Source organism: Mobula hypostoma, chromosome 9 (assembly GCF_963921235.1).
Source record: "Mobula hypostoma chromosome 9, sMobHyp1.1, whole genome shotgun sequence".
Classification (NCBI taxonomy): Eukaryota; Metazoa; Chordata; class Chondrichthyes; order Myliobatiformes; family Myliobatidae; genus Mobula; species Mobula hypostoma.
The window spans coordinates 30,511,273-30,526,752 of record NC_086105.1 but is presented as its reverse complement, the minus strand read 5'-3'; the positions used below and the strand labels follow the sequence as shown (position 1 = coordinate 30,526,752).

Sequence of the window (15,480 nt, the reverse complement as noted above, 5' to 3'; positions counted from 1 at the left end):
CCTACAAACTCCCTTGTCCACTTGCCCCTCCCCACTGATCTCTCTCCTGGTTAACACTCATCCCTCCTGGTACTTACCCGTGCAAGTGGAACAAGTGCCACACCTGCCCCTACACCTTCTTCCTCACTACCATTCAAGGCCCCAAACAGTCCATCCAGGTGAGAGAACACTTCACCCATGAGTCTGTTGGGGTCATCTACTGTATTCAGTGCTCCCAGTGTGTCCTCCTGTATAACAGGGAGACCTGATGTAGATTGGTAGACCACTTTGCTGAGCGCCTACACTCCATCTGCCAGAAAAAGTGCGATCTTACCTGGTAGCCACTCATTTCAATTCTACTTCCATTTCCATTCTGACATGTCAATCCATGGCCTCCTCTACTGCCACAATGAGACCACCCTCAGGTTGGAGGAGCAACACTTCATATTCTGCCTTGGTAGCTTCCAACATTGATTTCTCCAACTTCCAGTAATTTTTTCTCCTCTCCCTTCCCTCCTTATATCCACACTCCAGCCTCGTACCTCTTCTTCTCACCTATATATCACCTCCTCCTGACCGTTCTCTCATGGTCCACTCTCCTCTCCTTCTTCTCCAGCCCTGTACCTTTTGCACTTATCATCTCCCAGCTTCTTACCACATCCCCCTTCCCCCACACATCCCACACATCTGGCTTCACCTGTTAGCTTCTAGCTTGTCCTCCTTCCCCCCCTGCCCACCTTCTTATCCTAGCATCTTCCCCCTTCCTTTCCAGTCTTGAAGGAGGGCCTCAGCCCGAAACATTGAGAGTTTATTAATTTTCATAGATACTAACTGGCCTACTGAGTTCCTCCAGTATTGCTCTGGATTTCCACCATCAGCAGAAACTCTTGTGTATATTGTAAACCAAAACACAACACATCCTCAAATTTGACGTAAAGCCTGTACCCCTTCCCTGAGAGGAACTGAGCAGTTTAAAAGTGTGTATTAAAGTCCTGGTCTTACACCAGTTATTGATTTCCAAAGCAGCAACTTCGATGCATTGCAGTTGTTCTTGTATTCTCAGTGAACCAGAGCAAAATCTACTGTGGATAACAAATGAGTCCATGAATTATTGTCCAAACTAGGGGCGTAGAGATCTCTTGTCATTGGATGAACTGAACCTTCTCCGTGATTCCATCTGGTCATCTGTGAAACAAATCATAATTCTGTAAGAGAATCTCAATAAACTCATCTCATGTTGACTGAACTAAAAATGCAGTGAAAGAACTTGCCCGGAGGTTACATGCTTGGTAGTGGCATGTCTCTCACCTTCACTTCATGGGGTATGGGAGAAAGTATCAACTTGATGAAGGCTGGAAACTACTCTCCCTTCATTTTCTTCAACACAATGTGTATTATCACACTATTTAATCAAAAAACCTAATACAATAGGTGGACACGTTATTTTTAGAGCTACCCTGCAATTAAGCATTAACTTCCAATACAACAATATATGTATTGACTCTCTGTCGAGAAAGAAAAAATAAATTGTTGTTTTCCATATACGGCAACGTGAAAATGAGTAGATAACGTCAACTGTTGCTTAAGTTAAAACATTGTGGCAAGATTAGTACGACAATACAGATAACAGGTTAGTGGGTGCACACCTACTCCAGCTGTTACGCTGAAGTAATTTGGCAGTTTTGACCGTGCCTTAATCCAAAACGGAAAAGACCCACTGAATTTTAGTTCATGTCATTTCATTGCAGCAATATAAAGGCAAAGGGTGAGGAAGAAATAATTTTTTTGTCAACTGTGCTGTGATGTCTGTAAATATGCTGAGCAGAATGGTGAGGAAAAATCGCCAAAAAAAGCCTTATTTTATTTGTCCCAAAGCTTGCTTTTCCTTTTTTAATACCAGTTCAGGTTCTGTAACCTGAGGCATTTGGATTGTTTGAGTATGTGGTTCTGACTGAATTCACAATGGAACCATAATAAGACTATAAGACTAGAAGACATAGGAGCAGAATTAAGTTGTCTGGCTCATCGAGTCTGCTCTGCCATTCCATTTTGGCTGATTTATTATCCCTCTCAATCCCATTCAATCCTGTTCTTCTTTCTCCTCTCCTCCCTATAATCTTTGATGCCCTTAATGTGGAGGATAAATGCGTGGCTGAGGGATTAGAGCAGGGGGCAGGGATTCAGATTTCTGGATCGATTGGACCTCTTTTGGGGCAGGTGTGACCTGTACATAAAGGACGGGTTGCACTTGAATCCAAGGGGGACCAATATCCTGGCGGGGAGGTTTGCTAAAGCTACTGGGGAGAGTTTAAACTAGAACTGCTGGGGGGTGGGAACTGAACTGAAGAGATGGAGGAAGATGCAGTTGGCTCACAAATAAAGAAAGCTTGTAGGCAGTGTGAGAGGGAGGATAGGTAGGTGATAGAGAAGGGATACGCTCAGACCGATGGTTTGAGATGTGTCTATTTTAACGCAAGAAGCATCATGAACAAAACGGATGAGCTTAGAGCGTGGATCAGTACTTGGAGATATGATGTTGTGGCCATTACAGAGACTTGGATGGGTCAGGGGCAGGAATGGTTACTTAGGGTGCCAGGCTTTAGATGTTTCAGAAAGGACAGGGAGGGAGGCAAAAGAGGTGGGGGCGTGGCACTGCTGATTAGAGATGGTGTCACGGCTGCAGAAGAGGAGGAAGTCATGGAGGGGTTGTCTACGGGGTCTTTGTGGGTGGAAGTTAGGAATAGGAATGGGTCAATAACTCTACTGGGTGTTTTTTATAGACCACCCAATAGTAACAGGGACATTAAGGAGTAGATAGGGAGACAGATTTTGGAAAGGAGTAATAATAATAGGGTTGTTGTGGTGGGAGATTTTAATTTCCCAAATATTGATTGGCATCTCCGTAGAGTGAGGGTTTTAGATAGGGTGGAGTGTGTTAGGTATGTTCAGGAAGGTTTCTTGACACAATATGTAGATAAGGCTACAAGAGGAGAGGCTGTACTTGATCTGGTATTGGGAAATGAACCTAGTCAGGTATCAGATCTCTCATTAGGAGAGCATTTTGGAGATAGTAATCGCAATTCTATCTCCTTTACCATAGCATTGGAGAAAGATAGGAACAGACAAGTTAGGAAAATGTTTAATTGGAGTAAAGGGAAATATGAAACTATCAGGCAGGAACTTGGAAGCATAAATTAGGAACAGGTGTTCTCAGGGAAATGTACAGCAGAAATGTGGCAGATGTTCAGGGGATATTTGTGTGGCATTCTGCATAGGTATGTTACAATGATACGGGGAAATGATGGTAGGGTACAGGAAACCATGGTGTACAGAGGCTGTAATAAATCTAGTCAAGAAGAAAAGAAAAGCTTATGAAAGGTTCAAAAAACTAGGTAATGATAAAGATCTAGAAGATTATAAGGCTAGCAGGAAGGAGCTTAAGAATGCAGTTAGGAGAGCCAGAAGGGGCCATGAGAAGTCCTTGGTGGACAGGATTAAGGAAAACCCCAAGGCATTCTTCAAGTATGTGAAGAGGAAGAGGATAAGACGTGAGAGAGTAGGACCAATCAAGCGTGACAGTGGAAAAGTATGTATGGAACCAGAGGAGATAACAGAGGTACTTAATGAATACTTTGCTTCAGCATTCACAACGGAAAAGGATATTGGCAATTGTAGGGATGATTAACAGCAGACTGAAAAGCTTGAGCATCTCGACATTAGGAATGAGGATGTGCTGGAGATTTTGGAAAGCATCAAGTTGGATAAGTCTCCGGGACCAGACGAGATGTACCCCAGGCTACTGTGGGAGGCAAGGCATGAGATTGCTGAGCCTCTGGCAATGATATTTGCATCATCAATGGGGACAGGAGAGGTTCCAGAGGATTGGAGGGTTGCAGATGTTGTTCCCTTATTCAGAAAAGTAGTAGAGATGACCCAGGAAATTATAGACCAGTGGGTCTTATTTCAGTGGTTGGTAAGTTGATGGAGAAGATCCTGAGAGGCAGGATTAATGAACATTTGGAGAGGCATAATATGATTAGGAATAGTCAACATGGCTTTGTTAAAGGCAGGTCATGATTTATGAGCCTGATTGAATTTTTTGAGGATGTAACTAAATGCATTGATGAAGGTAGAGCAGTAGATGTAGTGAATATGGATTTCAGGAAGGCATTTGATAGGGTACCCCATGCAAGGCTTATTAAGAAAATAAGGAGGCATGGGATCCAAAGGGACCTTGCTTTGTGGACCCGGAACTGGCTTGCCCACAGAAGGCGAAGAGTGGTTGTAGACGGGTCATATTCTGCATCAAGGTCGGTGACCAGTGGAATGCCTCAGGGATCTATTCTGGGACCCCTTCTCTTCGTGATTTTTATAAATGGCCTGGATGAGTAAGTGGAGGGATGGGTTAGTAAATTTGCTGATGACACAAAGGTTGGGGATGTTATGTATAGTGCAGAGGGCTATCAGAGGTTACAGCGAGACATCGATAGGATGCAAAGCTGGGCTGAGAAGTGGCAGATGGAGTTCAACCCAGGTAAGTGTGAGATGGTTCATTTTGTAGGTCAAATATGATGGCTAAATATATTAATGGTAAGACTCTTGGCAGTGTGGAGGATCAGAGGGATCTTAGGGTCCAAGTTCATAGGACTCTCAGAGCTCTGTGGTTAAGAAGGAATACAGTGCATTGGCCTTCATCAACCATTGGATTGAGTTTAAGAGCTGAGAGGTAATGTTACAGCCATATAGGACCCTGGTCAGACCCCACTTGGAGTACTGTGCTCAGTTCTGGTCACCTCACTACAGGAAGGATGTGGAAGCTATAGAAAGGGTGCAGAGGAGATTTACAAGGATGTTGCCTGGATTGGGGAGCATGCCTTATGAGTATAGGTTGAGTGAACTCAGCCCTTTCTCCTTGGCGGGGCAGAGGATGAGGGGTGACCTGATACAGGTGTATAAGATGATGAGAGGCATTGATTGTGTGGATAGTCAGAAACTTTTTCCCCGGGCTGAAATGGCTAACACAAGAGGACACAGTTTTAAGGTGCTTGGAAGTAGGTATAGAGGAGATGTCAGGGGTAAGTTTTTTATGCAGAGTGGTGAGTGCGTGGAATGGGCTGCCGGCCATGCCGGTGGAGGTGGATACGATAGGGTCTTTTAAGAGACTTCTGGATAGGTACATGGAGCTTAGAAAAATAGAGGGCTATGGGCAACCCGAGGTAATTTCTAAAGTAAGTACATGTTCAGCACAGCATTGTGGGCCAAAAGGCCTGTATTGTGCTGTAGGTTTCCTATGTTTCTATGTTAATCAAAAACTCATCGAACTCCACTTTAAATATATCCAATAACTTGACTTCCACAGCCATCTGTGGCAATGACTTCCACAGATTCACCATCCTGTGGCTAAAGAAATGTCTCCTCATCTCTGCATCTCTATTCTGAGGCTATGCCCTTTGGTCCTGGACTCTCCCACTATAGAAACATCCTCTCCACATCCACTCTTTCAAGTCTTTTCAATATTTGATAGGTTTCAATGAGATCTCCTACTCATTCTTCTGAACTCCAGTGAGTACAGTCCCAGAACCATCAAACACTCTTCATATGTTAATCGTTTTCATTCCCGGGAACCTCCTCTGGACCCTCTCCAATGCCAGCACATCCTTTCTCAAAAATGGGGGCCCAAAACTCCTTACAATACTAGTCAAAATAATGGTGTGCAGTCGTAAATAGAATTTGTATGTATTTTTCATGTTTTAATAATCATGCCCTTAATAAAGTTTACTTCTTTCTCTCTGTCCCACTCGCCTGGATTTGTTTCTTTCTTACAGGTAAAAGTTGAAAATCATTACGACTTCCAGGATATAGCGAGTGTCGTGGCCCTCGCGAAAACCTATGCAACCACAGAACCTTACATTGATTCCAAGTACGACATCAGAATTCAGAAAATTGGGAACAATTATAAAGCATACATGTAAGGACCTGACATTCTACCTGGTGCAGAAAAATTTACAGAGCTAGGCAGTCAGATGCAAGGAGAATATTTCTTTTAGACGGGAGTTTTAGAACAAGGAGTTACAGTCACAGGATAAGACATTTAGTGTTGAGATGAAGAGTATCTTCACTCAGAGGGAGGTGAACTTGCGGAGGTCTGTGGAGATCAAGCACCTGAATATAAATAAGAAGGAGGTGGATAGACTTCAAGACATCAAGTAGTATGGAATAAAAGCAGGAAGGAAGAATAGGAGGAATAATGCATTATGGCTTTTAAAATATTTGAATTATTGAAATAATTGTATTTCGAGTATATACCAAATTAGATCCGGGATCTTCTACATTAATGAGGGAAAGCATATTGATAGAATAGTGTCCTGACGAAGGGTCTCGGCCCAAAACGTCGACTGTAGCTCTTCCTATAGATGCTGTCTGGTCTGCTACATTCCACCAGCATTTTGTGTGTGTTGCCTGATAGAGTAGTGTTATCTTTCCTACAAGGACTGGACTCACTGGCTATTGTAGAATGGGTTCTTTTACCTTGTCTTTAATCATGATGGTTAAGTTAATATGTTTCCAAAGCAACCCTCTCAACCAATATTTTGAAGAAAATTTCAAAAGAGCCAGTATTATCCAAATTTCTTCACTTACTTCATCTTGCTTCCATAATTAAACTTCACTAGCTGCGAGTAACAAAAAAGGAATGCATTCACGAGCTGATTTTGAAAGGATCCTGACCTCCATGTATCAGATAACCAAGCAGTGACAAAGAAGGGATGAAAAACTTGATGTATGAGTTTCTGGATGTGAATTTGGGCCCTTCTAAAATTCTTCTTTTGCTTAAGGAGGCTCATCGCTGCACATACCTCAAATATATCTCTTGCAAAGCAGTACATTTTAGGTATCTGACTGCTTAACACACAGATGGCTATTTAGAAAGATTACTTGACATTTTCTTAGATTTCTAAAATGTAGCGGGATTATGAGAACATTTGGAAGTGGGCCAAATCTTTCCACACCTGAGACAAATTTAACGTCGTCTTTAGCTGTTTCAAATTCCAATGTGCACCTGGCTGCTAAGCTGAGAAACATCCACTGATATTTTATTTTAGGTTGTGAGGCAGGAAGTCCAATTTTGAGCCATTCTGCTGTTTTCTCTTTAGAGTCAGTGGTAAGAATTTAGAATTAAAAAAGAACTGTCTAGTTAGTTATCTGCACAACAGGCAACTTGCTGCATAATGTACTGACTTAGACCATAAGATCATAAGATATAGGAGCAGAAGTAGGCCATTCGGCCCATTGAGTCTGCTCCACCGTTCCATCATGGCTGATCCAATTCTTCTAGTCATCTCAACGCCCCTGCCTTCTCCCCATACCCCCTGATGTCCTGGCTAATCAAGAACTTGTTTCATTGGGACCACTGTGTGGCAGGAAGTTTAAACCTTAACTTCACATCATGGTGGATTTCCAGTTACAAATATGTCAGTATAGACATTGGGATAAGTGAGTGAGAGGTGAGTTATTTACAGCTCTGCTAGTATCACTTTAATGTGCTGTCTCAGGACCATCACCAAGACAGCTCACATATGAGATTAGGAAAGGTTATGCTATTTACGTCAAATGTGAGGTGAGAGGGAATTTGTCTTATAACCAACTTTTTTACTTCGTTCATGGCTGTAAATGATTATAAGTGATGTTCTCATTGTACATTTGCTTATTTTCAGGAGGACTTCAATTTCAGGAAACTGGAAAGCAAACACTGGCTCTGCTATGCTGGAACAAGTGGCCATGACAGAACGGTAAGAATTTAAACCGCATAAATCCAGGCCAGGAAAAATCTCTGTACTGAGGACTTAGTATTGTACAAAATGTTAAAGAGCTAAACTCATGAGCAAAGCTTTTAGCAGATTTTTCCCTTGACTTACTTATTTAATGTAACCTCTGTTTTAACAAATACCTTGCACAAAGTCTGGGTAATAATGTTACTTGTTTTGAAAACAGATCATTGCTTCATGAGCCCAGCTGACAATAGCCAAGCTCCACAGAGTCAGACATCATGGCACAATGTGGGTTCCTGGTTTCATTTATCCCATTCCTTGTATTTTATTTTTATTTTTATAGGGCATTTTCATATCACACCCATCCAGTGAACCATACTGACTAATCACATTTAAGTGAATTATTTGTCAGCTAAAAATGCATGATGTAAATGGAGCAGGTCAGAGTAGAAAGCTTGTAGTGCACATTGATTTCACTCAGCAGAGGGGATTTGTCTCTTTTATTTTGATAACTTACCAATAATCAACAATGCCAGTTTTACTTGTGGGAGCTTCTAAACTGGCATTCTTCAGAACCCGAAAGCAATCTTAATGAAACAGTAACATTTAAATGTATTGGTTAAAGTGGCAAATGTATCCTATTGTGTGAGTCACAGGTACCACTCCACCTCTCAAGTTGAACACTCCCTAATGTTTCCATGGAATACGTTCTCCATAGGGAATGCAGCATTCCAGTCATATTGGAAGGCTGACTGAATGAGATCAGTTTTGAATTGGTAATATGTCTGGTCAGATTATCTCCGCATGGAATTAGTGTGGAAACCCAGACTAGTGCCCAGAAACAGCCCTTTCAAACAAAGAGAGAATGCAAATGCGACAACTTAAGTCTGTCCAAAATATTTTGTTGAAGAAATTGAGTGATTGATTCAGTGTGGTTGCCAGCTCCATTGCCAGGATTGTCAAGTCACCACGAGCCTTTGACATATTCATGTGGGAATAGGCATTCATGTCATATGGAAATAACGTACGATGATTCTGTGATACTTAGCTTTGGCGAGTTCATGTCCAGCAGCTGCCAGCCACAATTAATTCTCCTAATTTGATTTCACTAAACACCTGTTGCAAAGCTTCCCAAGGGAAAATACAACAAACATAGGAACAAGGAACAATAGAAATTCCCAAAAGTGCTGGCAAGATTCCACCTGTGGGAATAGAAGATTAAGTTTCCTTTATGTAGAAGGTGCTAAACACATTAGGAGAATGCATGATAGAGTACAGGACTGTGGTGTATCCTTGGAACCTCCATTTCAATGGGAACTCTCTTTCAGCTATCGAACGTGGGTGGATGCCTGCTCTGAGATGTTTGGTGGACTGGACATGTGTGCGGTAAAAGCTGTGCATGGGAAAGATGGGAAGGATTACATCATTGAGGTTAGTGGGATGGCTCACATCCCGATGAACGTTGATTTTGGTAAAAAGACATTTTCATCTTGTGTGGACCCATCTTCTGGCAGCTGGTTTCACAAGCAAATTACTAAAATTACGAATTGTTTCAACAATATACAAAGGAGCTGCCATTTTAAGATGGATCCAGTGGGCATCTAAGTTATAATTGAGGATACACCAGTGGCTTATTTCACATAAACTAATGCTATTATTGAAGAATAACACTTCAATGACGCTTTTGAATTTAATTTGTGGTTTTGTCAGGTTGGCTGTTGAGGATCACTCTGTTACCTCTTAATTTGAATTTGAGGTGTGTCTACCTGTTCTGTGCATCCATAATATCTTAATGAATTCTAATGACACCTTACAGTTATTAAAGTTATTAATAATGTTAATATTCCTTTCCCAATCCAATCATGCCTGCTATCCTTAAAGAATCAGGCCAAAATAGCATTTTCCTGGTGCAGGAAATGCCCCAATGCCAAAAATCCTATTCTGACATGTGTCTTCCTTGTTTGTCTCTGGTGATGACCAGTAGTCCTTAAAAAGGATGGGTAGAGGCTTCTCAGAAACACCTAGAAAGAAACACATTTTAGTGGTGAGGCCAGAAGGAATGTGAAAATATGATTGGAGGCCTCATTCTGGATCAGTGTGAGAGCCATTGGATTTCTTATTTCTACCAGCAAACTACAGCTGCACTGAGAACTTGACCAACACCAGGCCAGAATGAGCAGCACCCCTTGTTGCCTACTTGCTGCTTTAGATCATTAAATTATTGTAGAGTCCTGATTCTATGCCAATTAATTTCTATATCTTATTTTGAAATCTCCTGTACACACATCCCTTTCCGTTTCTTCATACAGTCAACTCCTGTGTTATGGCTGTTCACATTGTGGATATTTGTCTTTAAGGAATTCACAAATAACTACCCAAACATTTGAGATATGGAGTAAAATTCCCTCTCAGAAAATCTGTGTGAAAGAAAGTGAATACAGTGCCTATAAAAATATTCCCTTGGATGTTTTCATGTTTTATTGTTTTACAACATTGAATCACAATGGATTTAATTTGGCTTTTTTTTTTGACACTGATCAACAGAATAAAGGACTCTGCTGTCAAAGTGAAAACAGATCTCTACAAAGAGATCTAAATTAATTACAAATATGCAACACAATATAATTGATTGCGTAAGTATTCACCCCCCTTCAAGTCAGTAATTAGTAGATGCACCATCTGCAGTAATTACAGCCTTGAGTCTGTGTAGATTGGTCTCTATCAGCTTTGCACATCTGGACAGTGCAATTTTCCCCCATTCTTCATTACAAAACTGCTCAAGCTCTGTCAGTTTGCATGGGGATCATGAGTGAACAGGCCTTTTCAAGTCCAGCTACATATTCTCAATTGGGTTGAGGTCTGGACTCTGACTCGGCCACTCAAGACATTAACTTTGTTGTTTTTAAGCCATTCCTGTGTAGCTTTGGCTTTATGCTTGGGGTCATTGTCTTAGTGGAAAACAAATCATTTCCCAAGTTGCAGTTCTCTTGCAGACTGCATCAGGTTTTCCTCCAGGATTTCCCTGTATTTTGCTGCATTCATTTTACCCTCTACCCTCACAATCCTTCCAGGACCTGCTGCAGTGAAGCATCCCCACAGCATGATGCAGCCACCACCATGCTTCATGGTAGGGATGGCGTGTTTTTGATGACATATGGTGTTTGGCTTATGCTAAACATAATGTTTAGTCTGGTGACCAATAAGTTCAATTTTGGTTTCATCGGACCATAGAACCTTCTTCCAGCTGACTTCAGAATCTCCCACATGCCTTCTGGCAAACTCTAGCCAAGAGTTCATGTGAGTTTTCTTCAATAGTGGCTTTCTCTTTGCCACTCTCCCATAAAGCTGTGACTGGTGAAGCACCCGGACAACAGTTGTTGTATACGCAGTCTCTCCCATCTCAGCCACTGAAGCTTGTAATTCCTCCAGAATTGCCGTGGGTCTCTGGGTGGCCTCCCTTCTTGCACGGTCACTCAGTTTTTGAGGAAGACCTGCTCTAGGCAGATTTACAACTGAGCCTTATTCTTTCCTTTTCTTGATGATTGCCTTAACTGTACTCCGAGGGATATTCAGTGACTTGGAAATTTTCTTGTATCCAGCTCCTGACTTGTGCTTTTCAATAACCTTTTCATAAAGTTTCTTGGTGTGTTCTTCAGTGTCCTGCCTCAACGACTACTGTCCCGTTACACTCACATACTCACATCCATCATCAACAAGTGCTTCGAGAGGCTCGTCATGAGGCACATCAAGACCCTGCTGACCCCCTCACTGGACCCCCTGCAGTTCGCGTACCGTCCCAATCGTTCAACAGATGACGCCATCACCACCACCCACCACCTGGCCCCAACCCACCTGGGCAAAAAAAGACACATACTTTCGAATGCTGTTCATAGATTTCAGTTCAACATTCAACACAATCATTCCTCAGCACTTGATTGGAAAGCTGAAACTGCTGGGCCTGAACACCTCCCTCTGCAACTGGATCCGAGACTTCCTGACTGGGAGACTTCAGTCAGTCCAGATCGGGAGCAGCATCTCTAACACCACCACACTGAGCATGGGATCCCCCCAGGGCTGTGTGCTCAGTCCACTGCTGTTCACTCTGCTGACCCACGACTGTGCAGCAATACACAGCTCGAATTACATCATCGAGTTCTCTGGTGACACGTCTGTGATGGGTTTCATCTGTAAGAATGACAAGTCAGCATACAGAGAAGAGGAGCAGTGGCTAACAGACTGGTGTAGAGCCAACAACCTGTCTCTGAATGTGAACAAAACAAAAGAGATGTTTGTTGACAGGAGAGCACGGAGCGACCATTCTCCGCCGAACATTGTCAGCTCCTCCATAGAGACCATTAAGAGCACCAAATTTCTTGGTGTTCACCTGGCGGAGAATCTCACCTGGTCCCTCATCACCAGCTCCATAGCAAAGAAAGCCCAGCAGCGTCTCTACTTTCTGCGAAGGCTGAAAAAAGTCCATCTTCCACCCCCCCCATCCTCACCACATTCTACAGAGGTTGTATTGAGAGCATCCTGAGCAGCTTCATCACTGCCTGGTTCGGAAATTGCACCGTCTCAGATCCCAAGACCCTGCAGCCGATAGTGAGGTCAGCTGAGAAGATCATCGGGGTCTCTCTTCCCGCCATTACAGACATTTACACCACACGTTGCATCCGCAAAGCTAACAGCATTGTGAAGGACCCCACGCACAACTCCATACAAACTCTTCTCCCTCCATGCCATCTGGTAAAAGGTACCAAAGCATTCGGGCTCTCAGACTGTGTAACAGTCCAGACTGTGTAACAGTTTCTTCCCCCAAGCCATTAGACTCCTCAATTCCCAGGGTCTAGTCTGACACCAACCTACATACACACACACACACACACACACACACACACACACACACACACACACACACACATACACACACACACACACACACACACACACAATTGAGCACCACTCTGCTCCCTTTGCAATTTTTGCTCATTTCTTTCTGAATTCCTGTTAAAACATTGTTTACATTTACAATTACATTTACATCATTTAATATTATATTGTAATTTGTCCTTTACTGTGCCTATTGCCCTGTTTATTAATTATTGTACTGTCTTGCACTGTGTTGTGCATTTTATGTAGTCCCGTGTAGGCCTGAAGTCTAATGTAGTTTTGTGTTGTTTCACATAGTCTAGTGTAGTTTTGTTTTGTTTCAGGTAGTCTAGTGTAGTTTTGTGTTGTTTCGAGTAGCAGCATGGTCCTGGAGGATCATTGTTTCATTTTTACTGTGTACTGTACCAGCAGTTATGGTTGAAATGACAATAAAAGCGACGTGACTTGACTTGACTTGACTTTTGTCTTCATGGTGTAGTTTTTGCCAGGATACTAACTCACCAGCAGTTCGACCTTCCAGATACAGGTTTATTTTTACTACCATCAATTGAAACATCTTGACTGCACACAGGTCTCCGAAAACAGATCTCCATTTAACTAATTATGTGACTTCTAAACTCAATTGGATGCACCAGTGATGATTTGGTGTGTCATATTAAGGGGGGGGAGGGGTGGAATGAATACTTATGCAATCGATTATTTTGTGTTTTATATTTGTAATTAATTTAGATCACTTTGTAGAGATCTGTTTTCACTTTGACACCAAAGAATCTTTTTCTGTTGATCAGTGTCAAAAAAGCCAAATTAAATCCATTGTGATTCAATTTTGTAAAACAATAAAACATGAAAACTTCCGGTGGGGGGGGGGGAGTGAATACTTTTTATAGGGACTGTATGTCAACATTAAATTTAATTTTTCATTCTGCATTTCTTGATGCAGCTTCATGGTATGGAAAATATTAATACAGCCTATTTTCTAGGAACACAAACCCTCCCCCTACCGTGATAGTTGAAAGTGGGGGGGGGGGTGTTGGGGGTTGTTCACCTATGGTCTGAGTTACCTCTCTTATGAAAGCATGAGGTTGTGTGAACGTGCACCAAGAGTTAGTTTGGAAATTATTCATTTTGTCAATAATTAGCCAGAGCTATTTGTTCTATAGCTTCTACTGGACTATATATTCCAGTTGTCCCTGAACTTAAAGCTCGTCACCTCCTTTATTTATTCTGAATTTTCTAACCATATCCTTAATTGCCATATTCCTCATTGTTCCACCAAGTTTTTGAGAGTTGCACCACGTCATGGTCCTCTGTTGTTATCAGCCTCCTCTGGTGGCAGCCTCATGCTGTGCATCATTCATGTATGGTGATACTACAATATATCTAGTTCCTCACATCCGTGTAGATGTCAAATGAGAACAGGTTTTGTAAATGATGCCCTGCAATGTGAAGCTCATTGTCAGATTAAATCAAAGTCTTTACAACAAGAGGAGAAAATGGGAAAGTGCTTTGCAATGAATCTGTGTGATAACTGTGCTCCACAGAATACAATGTAACTTGACTGCCCTCCTGTGGCAGCATTAGCAAACATAACCAAAAAACTCAAAGTATCCCTCTCTTGGTTATAGAACCCAGCCTTTTACCTTTGACAGAGGCTGATACTGTAATCAATTTGGATGTTATATGACTGGGACAAAGAAGCAGATGAGGTTCTTGTTCCTGAATGGTTTCCACCTCCATCAGTGACAGCCACCAAAGCCTTTGCACTATTTGGTCAGTTGCTCTTCCTCATCTGAGACCTTTATGCTTGTAACTGAAGATAGTCTATTGCACTTACAATATGAAGGAATATGGATGGCTGTAACCTGTTCACCTAAGTAGTTAGGTAGTCATTTTGAGTATTCTATTTAGCACATCATTTCCTTGCTCAGTATTAAATGCCACCTAGTATTACTTGCAATGATGACATTTCTACTAAACTCTTGGATGAGGAAGTAACATATTTTGTACTGAAAGTTGTTCCTATGGGATTAAAGAGTGAGTCCTTTCTAGAGCAAGCCGGAAAAGAGGAATTGCTGTTGAAAGTTGTTGCTGACTTCAATGCAAAAACGAACTGCATTTGTAGAACTGCTACCATTTCTCTGGAAAATGCCTATGATAATTTCTCTTAATGTGTAAAAATGAGGTCTTAATCCAATGGCAAGGAAGTCTAGAGGACTGAATTTAAGCTACACACACACACTCACTCACGGACATGTGTACAGACACCAGACATTCCACCTCTCCCGGAAGTTCTGGGAGTCTCCCACATATTGATAGCGGCTCCCCGACGCTCGCAAATTATATACAATATCCCGGAAATCGATTTTTTTGAGAGCGAGTGAGCGAGAAGGAGAGAGAGACAGAGACAAAGAGAGCGAGAGACAGATGTAGCGAGAGAGTGACAGAGACAGCATCCTGACTGGTCTCTCTTTGTGAGAAGTAGACCTATCAGTTTTCTCTGTAGGTAGGCTTTACAGTCCACTTCTCTCTCTCTTTCATTGTCCATCAGTTCAGTTTAGTGTCCTGCAGCGCCGTGGCAGAGTGTTCCAAAAAAAGAAAATATAAAACGTACGTCACCCCAGACTACACTAAAGTGTACCCCTGCCTAATAGGAGTCAAAAATAATGACAGTGTTGCTCACTGCACTGTTTGAAACAGTGACTTTTCTATTGCTCATGGTGGGTTAAATGACTGTAAAAGACATGTTGAGGTGAGTCCTGGATTATGTCTCAACTAACCTTGAAGGACTGGTGCCAAACTACAAAAGTTTGCCAGTTGATGAGTTCTGGGGGAAGCTGTCCAAAGT

General features: G+C 42.1%; 1 protein-coding gene across 4 annotated transcripts in view; it reads left to right on the top strand.

Moving 5' to 3' along the window:
• Positions 1–15,480, top strand: part of LOC134351601 (synapsin-3-like) — a 337,761-nt gene that overhangs the window by 306,199 nt on the left and 16,082 nt on the right. For all 4 annotated transcript variants that reach the window (XM_063057970.1, XM_063057968.1, XM_063057969.1 and 1 more), the window contains exons 8-10: positions 5,805–5,947; positions 7,692–7,766; positions 9,074–9,176. In XM_063057970.1, the coding sequence (XP_062914040.1) occupies positions 5,805–5,947; positions 7,692–7,766; positions 9,074–9,176 (321 nt within the window). The remainder of the gene's footprint in view (positions 1–5,804; positions 5,948–7,691; positions 7,767–9,073; positions 9,177–15,480) is intronic.